Source organism: Psammomys obesus, unplaced genomic scaffold, assembly GCF_907164565.1.
Source record: "Psammomys obesus unplaced genomic scaffold, mPsaObe1.curated_primary_1811, whole genome shotgun sequence".
Taxonomy (NCBI): domain Eukaryota; kingdom Metazoa; phylum Chordata; class Mammalia; order Rodentia; family Muridae; genus Psammomys; species Psammomys obesus.
In genome coordinates, this window is record NW_026596088.1 from 11,583,199 (window position 1) to 11,597,274 (window position 14,076).

Genomic DNA, 14,076 nt, shown 5'->3' on the forward strand with positions numbered 1-14,076 from the left:
ACACACACACACACACACACACACACACACACACACACACACACAGGATCCCTGGGACTCACTGGCCAACCACTCTAAGTTCAGTGAGAGACATTGTCTTTAAAAATGTGTGGAGATCATCTGAGGAGTACATCTGATGTCTACCTTTGGCTTCTACATAAAGCACCCCCATACACAGGGGTACATGTGTGCCCAGAATCATAAAGTTAAAAAATATTTCTCAAAAGAAGGAATGTAGGATTCTGGGGATGTAACTCAGTTGGTAGAATACTTGTCTGAGAGGGACAAGGCCCTGAGTTAGAGCCCTAGCATTTTATATACAACATGGAGGGTAATTTTGGGCTGCTTTGAGGGGTTCTAGCTAGGCCAGGATGGAATACAGGAGATCCTATTTAGAACAAGCAAATGGAATATAGGACTAGATACACAAAAATAATTAAATTGGATCCATAATCTAATATTGCTTTTTACAGTCAGTTACATATGAATCTGACATAGTAAAACAAGTACTTGATGAATATAGACAGCAGGATCAGCAGTAACTAAGGTGAAAATATCACTGGTAGAATATATTTTAGCAGTATGTTTACCTACAGTCTCTAACAGAAATTTCTCTTACATTAATAGTGTGGAGCATCTGAGGGTCTCATGTGCAAGAGGTAACAATGGAGAACCAAAGCCTTAGTCTGCACATGCCGCTATCAGGAAAATGAAGCCTGTCTTGGAGGAAATGACCTGTTGAGCTCAAGGCATTTTAAAAAGAATTTTGTACTGATTGCTTAGTGGAAAGAAAGCTTTTAGTTTAAACTAAATGAAGCATTGTGGAGAAAGCAAAATGGATGATTGGAAAGACTAGCCAAACAACCTGTAGAGGAGACTGGGCTGCTGGGCCAGTCAAACTATTGATTTTCCCTGAGGTACCCTGCATTGCTGGCACCTCTGTCTGAAGAGTTAGTCTGTCTATATAGGAAGCAACTGTTAGTAAGCGTAAAAATCAAGTCCTTCCCACTGCTGGCTGTTGTGTTGCACAGACCATAAAACTGATGTTTAAATAGTGACTTAAATAGTCTTCAGGAAAGCAAGCACTGAAGCTCAGTAGAGATACACCATCTGTTTGAAGTTAGTATTGCCAGCAGCCTCCTCATCTTCACCCCTTTTCTTCTCCTTCCCGAAATGAGAGTGTTCTAGCTCCAGCACCAGGCTGTGAGCCGTGGAATCACCTGTGGAGTGTGTCCTTCCTTTTCTGTATTGGCACCTGCAGTGGTTACGCCTTGATGAACAAGTGAGAGGAATTGGGTTGCAAATGATCCCTGTGTTCATGTTTTAGGTGCTAGGAGCCTTGGGGAGCAGATGAGAGAGATGTCTTTTGCCTGCTCATATAGAACAGTGTAACTTTTGTGAATGTATGCTTAGTGCCAGTTGTCAGGAATGCCTAAGAAAAAGTCTGGTAGATAAAAATAGTAACTAGAGAAAAGATTGCCCCTGACATGAAAATGCCTGCATGTGAGTCTGGCAGGTTTTGGAGATGGAGCCTGTTTCCCTCTGAACATCCCAGAGCCATGCATCTAGCAGTCCTAACATTTCCAACACCTCTGTTGTTTCCCTACATGCCCTCTTTTACAGACACACCCCTTTACTCACAGCATGTTGTTCAGTAAAGTGGCTGTGGAATTAACATTTTTCCTGGAAGGATTATATCTGATTTAATGACCGAATCATTTTAAGGCAGGACAACAAGAGTTTTACAGGAATGAAATCTCTCCCTTCACACCGATCATGCCTGTTTTACTTGAGTATTGAGTCATTAGCATGTTTATAATGGTTCTAATTTAGCACAACATTTTCTGAATTTTATCCTTGAGTCATTTACAAATTGTTCTTATTGAGTAAACAAAGGGAACAGATTGCATTTTATACTTAGCAATTTATCTGAAAGAAGAGGGGAGGGTTAATTGTTTTAAAGTTTTGGTCTGTTTGGGGAAGTGAGCCTGCTTTCTCATTGCTAGGCATAAATGTCTTACTTCTCATCTTTTTGGATGGAGAGTATGTGGAGGAGGAAAATGAAGAATTGGGAGCAGGACAAGATTGGCCACTCCCACAGGGGAGTGTGGAGCACAAGGGGGCTGGCACGAGATTATCCTAAACAGTTGGTGCATTCCTCACTGATCAAGTGCTGGAGATCCAGTCTGTCCTGGCAAAGCCTCTATGCTGACGTTTATGCCGCTGCCCTGCTGTATGGGAAAGGCATGCTTTCTCTGCTCCTTGCCTAAAAATAGGACAGAGTATAGCACTGTATGAGATATTTTAAGATAGCAGAAACATTTAAGAGGTTAAAGGTTTGGCTCTCAGATCAGAAAAGCTCAGTGATATAGTGTGCACTGTTCTTTCCACACTGGATTTTCTGTGGACTTGGTTGGTGATCTACACACTGTGTTGGGGAATTTATTTCTAGATTTGTTTGGTTCAGATTGAAAAACACACTCTGTGGGCTTTTCTGTCAGCTCCCTGCATGAAGAGCTTGCTTGAAAACAGACTCTATTTATACCACTTGTTCTTATTTGGAAAGTCAGTTGTTTCATTGTGTGTGTGTGTGTGTGTGTGTAGGGACAGTCATCATGGAGCATTGCTTTGTATGTTATAGTGACTTCAAAATAAAACTGGCACATTTTAGTGTCTAATTATTTTTAGTGAGCTTGGAGGGTTTTAATTAAAATTTAAGAGTGCTCTTCAAGCTCTCCAAGCTCCAATTTTATCCCACTGTATTGTGGGACTCTTGCCACTGTGTGAAAAAATGTACAGTAGCTTATAACTGCATCTGTTTGTCCCTAATGGAAACACTTGGGGCTGCTGAGGGGTGACTAAATGTACATTGTCAAGTTTGGCTAGAAACAGAAGTCACGGGCACTTCAGATAAATTATCTGTGTTTGTAAATGCGGATAAAAGTGATTCCATCTGAAACTGATGATTCTGATGGAAAAATAAAGGGATGTCTTTACTGTTGTCAGAAGCACGACTAACACACACATTTCTCCTAATGTGTGCACAGTAACTGAAGCATTTGATTTTTCACTAGAATATTTAAAAGATATTTTCTGTGTCATGTTCATGATATTTTATTCCTCTGTCTTTCAGTATTGCATGGAAGTGAAAGGAATAACAAATGTTTACTCACAGATAAACTGTTTTAAAGTATACTGAAATATTTCCCATTTTCTGTCTTCTTTGGCTTTAATTATGATTTATTTACTTTCTTTGACACAGAAGATAAGCCTTTATCATAATTAGTACCCATGAAGCCATTTACATATATATATATGTAAATGGCTTCATGGGTACATATATATATATATATATATGTAAATGGCTTCATGGGTACTATATGGGTATATATGGGTATATATACTTCATATATATATATATATATATGAAAGAAAGTGAGAGAGAGAGAATAACTGAAAACCATTCTTAAAATATCAGCCTATGGATTAGGAATAATCTATATAATTAATATAATCTCACCTTGAACTTCCCTCATTCCATGAAATCCATCATTAGCCAGTGCATTAGCACCCCGTGGTAAAGCGTCCTTTACTCAGCCCAAAGCCTCAGTTTCTAAGAGGCACAACTATGTTTTACAATCTGTTATATGGTGTATTTTAAATAAAATCAGTTCTGAATTTCAGTCCTGAATTGTATATTTTTTTCTTGTCGAAGAAAGTTTAGAATGAGTTTCCTGAAAAATAAAATCTTAAATTTGAAAAAATAAGCAAGTGAAAACTTCCTGAACTTCACCCCCTCCAAAAAAACAGTCTACCAAAAAACTACATAACTTAATAGTAGTCTAGAATTATAGGATCTTTATATCTTTGATTCAAATAGAAAATAACTAAAATAAAATCCCTATCTTTCATAAAATAATAGCTCAAAACACTTGGGGCCGTGTGTATCACTGAGTAGGTATTGGGTAGGAAGGATGAACTCTAGCCTCTGATAACATGCCACACAAATTTGGGAGCACTGTAAGTTATGCCTGTTTTTAATGTGTCTACATTTCAGGGTTACTGTGTATCATCCATATTATTACGATCTTTTCTCTCAATCTTGAAATCATTTGGTTCTGTAGCTGCAGACAGCTCAGTCACAAAAGTTTGAACAGCCAAACTTAAATAATGAAATTTACTGTCGCTGACTTCTTAGTGGAAAGTTGTTTTCAGAATAATGAAATAAAACATTTGTTCTGAGACAGAACCCTAAGCAATTTAGGGGACATTTGGTTCCCCCCTCCCCTTACCCCATTTAGAATCACTGTGGCTGCTGTACTGAGGGCACTGTGTCATGCTCTTTCTGTGTGCAGCGTAAGGTCTCATTTATGCAGTTTTTCCTCTTGAACTCTGCAGTTGAGCTACATCAAAACATGGTAAGGTCTGCTCTCACAGCTGCTGCTGCAAAACTGGTGTCCTGTTGATATGCTGGAAGGCTGATGTAGTCTGGGGAGGGAGCCTCACATTTAACCTGCATCCCCACCCATGACTGGGACCTTTGGCAGTACAACTTTTCATTTGTAACTTTGGATCTTTACATGTTTCCTCATCTCTGATCAGAAACTTCCCCAGGACAGTGGCTGGATATCAACTAGCGCCTGGCCTTTCGCACTATCTTGCTTTACTCTGTAGCACCGGAGTGGTCCTGGAGGGACTGACCATCAGATGAGTAGTCAAGAGACGGTGTTAATGCAGGGCTTTCCAGAATTAGGATGAGGACCATGTACATGACTGTTAGTGCCTTCAGATAAATATTATCAGTGATAGTTATTAAATATCTTCCTGTCTATAAATGTAGATCCACAAAGCCGATTTATAGCTTCCTTCAGGTTTTCTACTTAAGCAGGAGCTGGGGTAGCTGGGTCTCAGAGTTAGCAAGAATATCAAATGCTTTGGAGCCTCTGAATGTGTAGCTCCCCTGTGAAACTGGCTGGGTTTATGTTGGAGTATACATTCTTGTCCATAGAGTTGTCTTTTGTTTCCCATGAAGCATCAGCATTCTTTCCTCAGATCTCTGGGGTATTTCAAGTCTATTTATAGGAATTATAGGCATGTCCTATGTCTAGTGTGTCTGTGTAGACTTGACCTGACTTTATGGCCATCCTTGAAGTGCTATGATTTTGTCTGATGGGTCTACCATCTCAACTCTAACTTAAACAGACATTTTGGAGTCCTGCATCTATGCCAGTGAGCATCAGTTTAATGCAATGACAGAACATAGAAGAATGGGTGAAAAGGGAACAAATCCTGGTAGGGTATAAAATTCAAGATTGTTTATTGTTCTTTTTCATCTGTTATCTAATGTTGTAACTATCTGGTTTAGAAATCCCAAACTGATTGGAGAAGCAATGATGTCTGCCAGGCACGCCTGTGAAGATTTGCTACTTAGCTCTATAAACTCAGTATTAATATTGGAAAAATATAGCTACTGAACAAACCACATACCATATTCATGAATGTTTAGTGGAGTGAAGTTCCAGAAGAGGCAGAGGGCTTTCGCTTAATAGCCTTTCTATGTAGAAAGGACATAGGGTCCTATGACAGTATCGGCTCTTTCATGACATAGGATCTGGATTCCATCCATTCCCTGATTGATTGATCTTGTCACAAACAAATGTTAATTGTTTTCAGCAATGCCTTCTAATCATGAGAAGGTCTTCTCATCTCTTGAGCAAGGATCACTGCCTTTTCTAAAGCTTATCTAGCCTCAAAAGCCCTTTAGAGACATTTTGACCTAACTGTCAATCTGAAAAATTTAAGGCGGATTTGGAAGCTAGACGGAAAACAAAATGAAAGAGAAAATGCTCAAAAGATAGGTGGTGATATGGGGGAGAAAAATTATTTGGAACTGTAGAAACCATTTTAAATATAATTTAAAAAGAAAGTTATCAGAATTTTGACACTTGGAATGCTAAAGTTTAATGGGAGTTTTAAAATCTGCATTCCCTGGAAACATGGGCTGTTTGTTGAGTTGAGTCTTGAAAAGGTACATGCAGACAGTTATAAGCAGGAGGCCTGCTTGCAAGTCTATCAGAATCCAGAGAAGAAAGCAATGCACATAGGAAAAAATAGATTATTGTTAAGGCATTCTCATGTTTGTGTTTCTATAACATTATGGATCTTTATAAAAACAGATGTAATTGCTCCCTGTAATCTAGAACATTATTTTAAAATGCACTAGGATGGATACTATTTAAATATGTCTTTTCTCTAATAAACATATATATATATTGCTTTTTATATAAAAGTTTTAGTGGTTTTCACTATGAGGACATAAAGAACATTTTGATTTAATTTAATTTTGATTTAATTGAAAGAGCAATTTAATTAGTTTTGATTTAATTTTATTTATCTAATGTTTAGTTTTACAAAAGTTGAGTTTCTCTTTAATGGGCTAAATAGTTACAGGTCAATTGGCCTCTTCTCCCTTAATGATTTATCATTGTTCCTTGCACAGCATATAAATTTTGCTTAACCTTAAAAAAAATCACCTGGGCTAAAAGAAATACCATTTAAATTTAAAGTCTTAGAAAGGAGCCTTTGTTCTGCCTTATCAGTCTGATAAATGATAAACATTGATTAAATATTGCTGGAATTAGGCTGCTAAGCATGGATTACAGAACACTATCATCCTGGGGCAGTGGTTTACCTCAGTCATGGTGTTTTATTATAGAGAATGGTAGAATTTAAACAACAGCAAGAGAAACAGCTTTTGTTTGTTTCCCAAGGAGCCAGTTGCTCAAGTAGCTAGCCCTCTGGGTCTGTAACACACATCTTTAATACTTACTTTTGTATTTTAATAGATTCCTCCTGCATGGAAAAACTACTTTCAAAAGATTGGAAGGAAAAAATGGAAAGACTAAATACAAGTGAACTTCTCGGAGAAATCAAAGGTAAAATATAAAAAGTATAAAATGTGTCGCTGTTACTTCACACACCCCAGGCAGCTGCTGGTCTTCATGCCAGGACCCTAAATTAGGTTTCCATGGAAGAATAGGTGTGACACATTCCTGAATGACTTCTGTGTGAAGTGTGCACTGTGGACATTTGCTGTCCCCGATGTCAGTGTACAAACTATCTTGTGAATTTAATTCATAAAAGTGATGGAAGGAAATTTTTGTCAAACAATAAAGAGCAGTTTAAAGACATAGTTTGCTCCCCTTACTAGGGAACTCACTTGGAGACTGAATCTATGGGCTACATCTGAGTAGGGGGTTAGATCTTCTCCATGCATGGTCCTTGGTTGATATCAGTCTCTGCAGGGCCCAGGACCCAGTTGTTTTTTTTTTTTTTTTTTTTTTTTTTTTTTTTTTTTTTTTTTTTTTTTGTTTGTTTTTGGACTCTGTTTGGAGCTCCTATCCCCTCCAGGTTTTCATAAGATTCCCTGCACTTTGCACAAAGTTTGGCTGAGTTTTAGCCTCTGCTTTGATCAGTATAGTCTTTCAGGGGCCGTCTGTGGTAGGCTCCTGTCCTGTTCCCTGTCTTCTCCTGCTTCGGTTGTCTATTCTGTTTGCCCTTTTGAATGAGGATTGAACATCTTCCCTAGGGTCCTCCTTCTTATTTAGCTTCTTTAGGAGTATAGATTTTAGTATGTTTATCTTATATGTCTGTCTGGCATGAACTCAGTGGCCAGCTCTCTGATTACCTCCCCCTGGGGGGTATGTGTGTGTGTGTGTGTGTGTGTGTGTGTGTGTGTGTGTGTGCAGCTTTGCCAGACCACAAAGGAAGACAATGTAGCCAGTCCTGATTGAGACCTGATAGGCTAGGGTCAGATGGGAGAGGAGAAAGACCTCCCCTATCAGTGGACTGGGAGAGGGGCATAGGGGAAAAATAGGGAGGGTAGGATTGGGAGGAGATAAGGGAGAGCACCATAGCAGAGATATAAAGTGAATAAATTCTAATAATAAATAAACAAAAAATGAAGATAATGTTTGTTCTGTTAGAATCATAATAAAGCACAACTTATAGATTAAAGTTATTTGTGTGAGTTTCTCTTGCTGAAAAGAGGCTATCTATAAAATCCCAACAGAAGTAGATTGAATAGGCCCTGCATCACACATTTTGGGTGATTTCTGAGCCCTATTTACTTTGGTTCCCATCCTCCCTTTATCACTTTACGCCTGAGTAGTTTTGGACAAAGCACTGAATTTCTCTACACTTATACTCCTTTGTCTCAATGGAGGTGATAAGAGCTTCTACTTCATATGCTCCTTCACACAGAGAGAGTTGACACAGGAAAAGGCTTCACAGATGTAGCACTTGGCAGAGTGTGGGAAGTGCAGGTTACAGTGCTTGGCACTGTTAACAGGCCCAGAGGATTCAAAACTGATTCATAGCCAAGAGAGTTCTGGGATTTAGCGTTTCTGGCTCTTGGACTCCTAGACTATCATTGTTTTCTAATTTACTTCTTTTTGTGGCTCTGGGAACTAAACTAGACAGAAACTAAACAAAGTACTAGGAAGCCCTGTAGCTTCATGCCCTGCCTGTATGTCACATGTCATCTTTCTAAAACATTAAGAAATGAAGGAGTACAATGTGTTTTAGTATTGTGTTAACCTGTGAGTAAAATGTCTGTGCTTCTGGCCTAATCCACCCTTTTGTGGAGGCATTTCTGGAGAAGAAGTGTTATATTCTTTTACTTTGGGGTCATGAGAGGAAGGACCAGCTATGAATGCTGTCAGTCATCTCTCACAGATTTCCACATTCTGTTTGCAGGAACACTTCAGGATCTTAATCACATTAGTCCCCCCAGATTTATCAAACAATTTTGGGTTGTTTGGCTCAGTTAAGACAACCATTTGATGGTAGATATCTCATGAAATGTTATTTTTAATTTATTGCAGAAAGTTGGTAGACCTTTGTTCCATTCAACTCAAATGAGGAGAATAGTTGTCCTTTCCCAAAGAATAACTAATAGCTCATTCCATTAACTAACATGGTGTTAAAATCAAGTGGAAATGGGATATTATTTTGAATTTTACTGCTTCTGCTTTGTACTTATAAAGGCCATTTGCTATTTTGGAAGAAAAGGAATCTCAACATAACTGATGGGTAGAAAGAAAAGTCATTAGTGACATATTCTCCATCCAGCTGCAATAACATGGGCTGTGTGACTTCACACGTCATTTTGTGTTTTCTTCTCTTCCCAGAGCCTTTGGTTTTTATAATAGTGAGGACAAAAATGGCTTATGCAAAGGCAAGCGTTGCCAACATGAGTGATGAGGGTCTTGCTTTCTCCTAGCAGCATGAAAGCTAACATTTTATTATCTACATGCTAATAAACTCTGTTTTTTATACACTTCATGGTGTGTCTCCTCCTATATCTTTCACTTTTATTTATATTTAATTCTGATTGAGTTTAAAAAATAAAAAAGCACAAGTTTCAGGTGCTCAAAATGTGTAATTCTCAAAAGCGAAATAGGCAGAATCAAGCCTTTCTGCTCCCTTTCTCTGGAGGCCCTGTATGTTATTTGAGCTTCCAGTGGTGAGATATTCTGAATTTTATAGACATAAATGATAACATTCTAACATTTTCCATTTAACTTATTCTACATTTTTCTTTTCATACATTTTAGCATTTCGTCACCACATACATTACATGCAGAAAATATTACCAATCATACATTACTTTAGACATTAAAAAAACCTTAGTTAAGTGGTAATTCAAAAAGTTGATTTAACTGATGTGGAGAGAACACACTTTTTGCTGTATGTGACTTGGCCAGCTGCACTCCTGCACTCAGTGTCCTCTCTCTGAGGGTTAAGGTAATTGACACTAGATCTCTGAGGCTTATGTGCTGTTGTGAGTTATCAGTAGCTCCTATCTTAAGCATTGTCTCTCAGTAGGTCCTACTTTCCCCTGATTCCAAAATTCATACATATTTATTTGTAAGAAATAGAGTACAACATACAATAAAACAAAGGTGTTCTATAATTTTGCCTAAATCTTTTATCTATACCCCAAGTTTTGTATAAAGTTAGTATCACCCCCTTTGTGAGCTGCTTCTTCTGCTAAGTGTAGGTTTTCATTTTGATAGATAATCTTCAAAAATCATTATTGGCAAACACATGCCATGAAAGTGAGGTTTCATGAGTCAGCCAATCCATTTACTCAACAGCAAGTTGCTCATTTCCCTCTAAGTGACTTGTCCAGAGCTTGCTGGGCTGTGAGAGACTGAGAACTCTTGGGTACATTTGCGTAGCATCACATTCTTTCTTTCTTCCCCTTTAAGGGCTTGATTCTGTTGCAGTTGGTTTGGATAGGCTTCTCCCACCCTTGAGATTAGGTATTATTCTGCCATATTTTCTTCCAATTAGTTGGTTCTTTATTGAAACATTTAACCATTTCTTTCCTCTGCAATATATTTTGATTCATAATGTCAACTAGAGTTACAGATTTTTTAAACAGTTAAAAAATAACATTATGTACTATGACTGAATGCTCTGAACCCTTTTGACTTGGAATAGTATCTTTCCTTATGCTTAATTATATATTTGGTATAATTTATATAAACTTTTACCAGTACTTTAGTAATTATTAATACACTATATTTCATATTTATCCAAGGTATTTTCATACTTTTTAAAAGTTTATCTTGGAATGTTTTATATCAGTGTGTCAATGAACATTCTAAAATGTTTTAAAATCACATTTATATAGAACTGTTGAATGAACAGACAACTTTATAAAATTGTATATTTTTATGGGAACAATTTATTCAATTCTTTGTTTGAATATTTATTAATATAAATGTGTATGTATGTGTATGTGCATGTGTATGGGTGTTGTTTGCATGCATGTGTATTCAGAGGACACTAGATCCCCTGGAACTGGAGTTACAGACAGTTGTGAAACACCATGACAGTGTTAGGAACAGAACTCAGATCATCTATCATGCTCTTAACCACCGAGCTATCTCTCCATCCTCCTAATTAATTCTTGTATGTCCCTCAGGAAACTTTTGGTTTTAATTCTGAACATTTCCTTTTGCATCTCATCCTTTAATCTTATTGTGTTTCTTTTACTATATTTAGAGATTATACTGTCTTGGAAATTCATTTTACTGGTTCGCTGTATGAATTCCATCCTTATTAAGCTTTCCAGGTCTAATCATGTAGAGCTGACAAGAATGCCTCTTTGTCCCATTGTTTCAAATCACATTACCTAAACTGCTAAGAGCAGTATTAAGCAATAGATAAGCAGTAGCAGATATTTTGTCATAATTTTTAGTTTATAGTGTTAATTATAGTATTCCACACTTTGTATTGACACAAGCTATTTTTTAAAATACTTTCTCATATAGCCCAGGCTGGCTTTGAACTTGTAATTACCAAGGATTACACTGAATCCTTGTTTCTCCTGTGCTGATATTACAGGCACGCACCACCATTTCTACACCAGTTATTATTCTTTAATTAAAGTATAATTTATCATTAAAAATATAGTTCCTTATCATTAAAAATATGGTTTTTACTCTAGACTCTTAGAAGTCTCTATGAGGGATTGTGTTGTCCTTTATGGCACACCTTGCTGGTTTGGGCATTTGAATTTATTATGAAATAAACACAGGTTAATTGTGGAATCTTTTTCTCTGAATGTCCTGCAGGTGCATTTCTCATAGACTGAATTGATTGTGACTTATTTGTTGTATTCGTTCTATACCTATCCATATATATCCATCTTCCAGAGTTTAAAGTAGAACTGGCCTTTATTTCCTTTCTAGATAATGTAATAGCAAGTAGATTATATGTATATTGAAATTTTGAATAATATATTCAAAAAACACCAGAACCTAAAAACAATATTTACTTTTTAAGTTTTTTTTAACTAAAATATTTTTTCTATAATCATATAGTTTGTGAGATTTTCAAATGTGTTATCATTGATTTAATCTATAGTATCCATAATTTCAGGTCTTCTGTATATTTTCTGTTATTTATGTGAATTTTACTTTTGCAAATTTGGCTTTTTCCTTTTGTCTTTCACTTCCCTTGACAGTAGTTTTTCTACTATTTACCCTTTTCCCCTAAAGACTCAATTTTAGAATTTATGTATTGATGCTGCCCTTTTCAACATACCATTCAAATCATCTTGCTTTTGTTTTTACTGTTTCTTATTCTTTATTTTCTTTCTACTTTTTGTTTGTTTTAATGTATTTTAACTTCCCACATTAAATGCTTAATTGAAAAAAAAAAGAATTTTAAACAATATTAAAGGCACTTGGTTATGAGTATGTTCCTAGGAATGGCTTTATGTGTCCCTGACTGTGTGCCTTTAGAATTTTTGCCATTTTATGAATATTCAATAATACACATTTGCTAACTATTTTATGTTGATACATTTTCCATAAGTTTATATCTCATTTTAAAGCTATGCCGCATAACAAAGTTATTGAAAGGAAGGAATAGCCACCATCATCCGTTCTATGGCTTCACTATAAGGAGCCATATAAGGTTTTTTTTATTATTTTAAAGTATTTATTTATTTAATGTTCATTGGTGTTCTGCTTCCATGTATGTGTGTGAGGGTGTCAAATCTGGAATTATAGAGAATTGTGAACGTCCATGTGGTTGCTGAGAATTGAACCTGTGCCCTTTGGAAGAGTAGCCAGTGCTCTTAACCACTGAGCCATCTCTTCAGTCCCTATTTTATTATTTTTAATGATATATATGTATGTGCCTGTGTGTGGAGTATACACAGAAATGCAGGTACCCAAGGAAGCTAGAGGGGTCAGATCCCCTTGAGCTGGAGTTACAGGTGGTTGGGAGCAGTTAAATGTGGATGTTGGGAACCAAACTTGAGTCCTTTGTAAGAGCAGCAAGTGTTCTTAAAACCACTGAGCCACCTCACCAGCTACTGTTTTTATTGTTTATATTTAAGGCAGAAAACAATATGTTTCTATTACATATACATTCTGAGTGGTTTGTTGTAGCCAATTGATAGGAACATCACTTCGAAGAGTTCTGTTCTTCTCAGTGTGGTATGAACAACTAATATATCTCCTAGAATCCTTTAAATACGCCAAGGGAAAATCCCACAGCTTCATGTGCTGACATATTTCTGCAGGTCACCCCTTTTCTACTGGCATATTACTTAGGGATAGAACCTGGCAACCTGCATGAGATTAATAGCAGCAATCTCATGGTGAAGAGCCTAGAACATTTCTTATGAAGAATTAAAGACAGGCAGGAGGGGTCGTTCTGGCACATGCTGTCTGACATGAAGTTGTTGGGTAGAAGAGCAAATGTCTGTGCTGTTTGAGGGAGCTGGGATAACGGGAACTTGCTCCTCAAATGGAACAACATCTGAAGAGGGCATGGCACCTTATGTTGATGCAATTGTGTGTGTTAGCAGAGGGTTCCTGGAATATAGCATGTCATAGGGGACATGGTAAAAATCTTGTGAGTTCTTTATTGTTCACAAAGCAGAAAAATTAAAACACCTAAAACTGTGAGTACTGGCTCGCAACACATTTAACCCCCAGACTCAGGAGACTGAGGCAGGAGGATTTCCATGAGTTTGAAGCCAGCCTGGACCACATGGTGAATTTCAGGCTAGTCATCCTGTCTAAAAACAAAAATTGAAGTCAGGTTTGGTAGTGTATGCCTCAATCCCAGCTCTTTGAAAGCAAAGATAGGTAGCTCTCCGAATGTTGGAAGCCAGCCTGGTCTATATAGTGAATTCCAGGAAAGCCAGGATTGAGAAAACAAAACAAAGAAAAACTTGTAGGTATGGTGGCTCTCTCCTTTAATCCTAACAGTAAGGAGGCACAGAAGCCTTACACTTAACATCAAAGGGGGAAGCTGGACTTAGCTCCTGGTCTCTCCCACAGCATACCCTAGCTTTTGATTTTGACAAGTAACATGGCCTCAATATATAATACTTATTGCCATCTGTGCTTAAGTGACTGAGAGAGGAGTAGAGACATGTGACAAGAAGGCAGAGTGCAAGGCAGAAGTGTGGTGGGTTTGAGTTGGGCTGTGCTGAGTGTGTGTGTGTGTGTGTGTGTGTGTGTGTGTGTGTGTGTGTGTGTG

General features: G+C 37.4%; 1 protein-coding gene across 6 annotated transcripts in view; it reads left to right on the forward strand.

Moving 5' to 3' along the window:
• Positions 1–14,076, forward strand: part of Sox6 (SRY-box transcription factor 6) — a 379,352-nt gene that overhangs the window by 146,272 nt on the left and 219,004 nt on the right. For all 6 annotated transcript variants that reach the window (XM_055627453.1, XM_055627455.1, XM_055627457.1 and 3 more), the window contains exon 4: positions 6,846–6,935. In XM_055627453.1, coding sequence (XP_055483428.1) covers positions 6,846–6,935 — 90 coding nt within the window. The remainder of the gene's footprint in view (positions 1–6,845; positions 6,936–14,076) is intronic.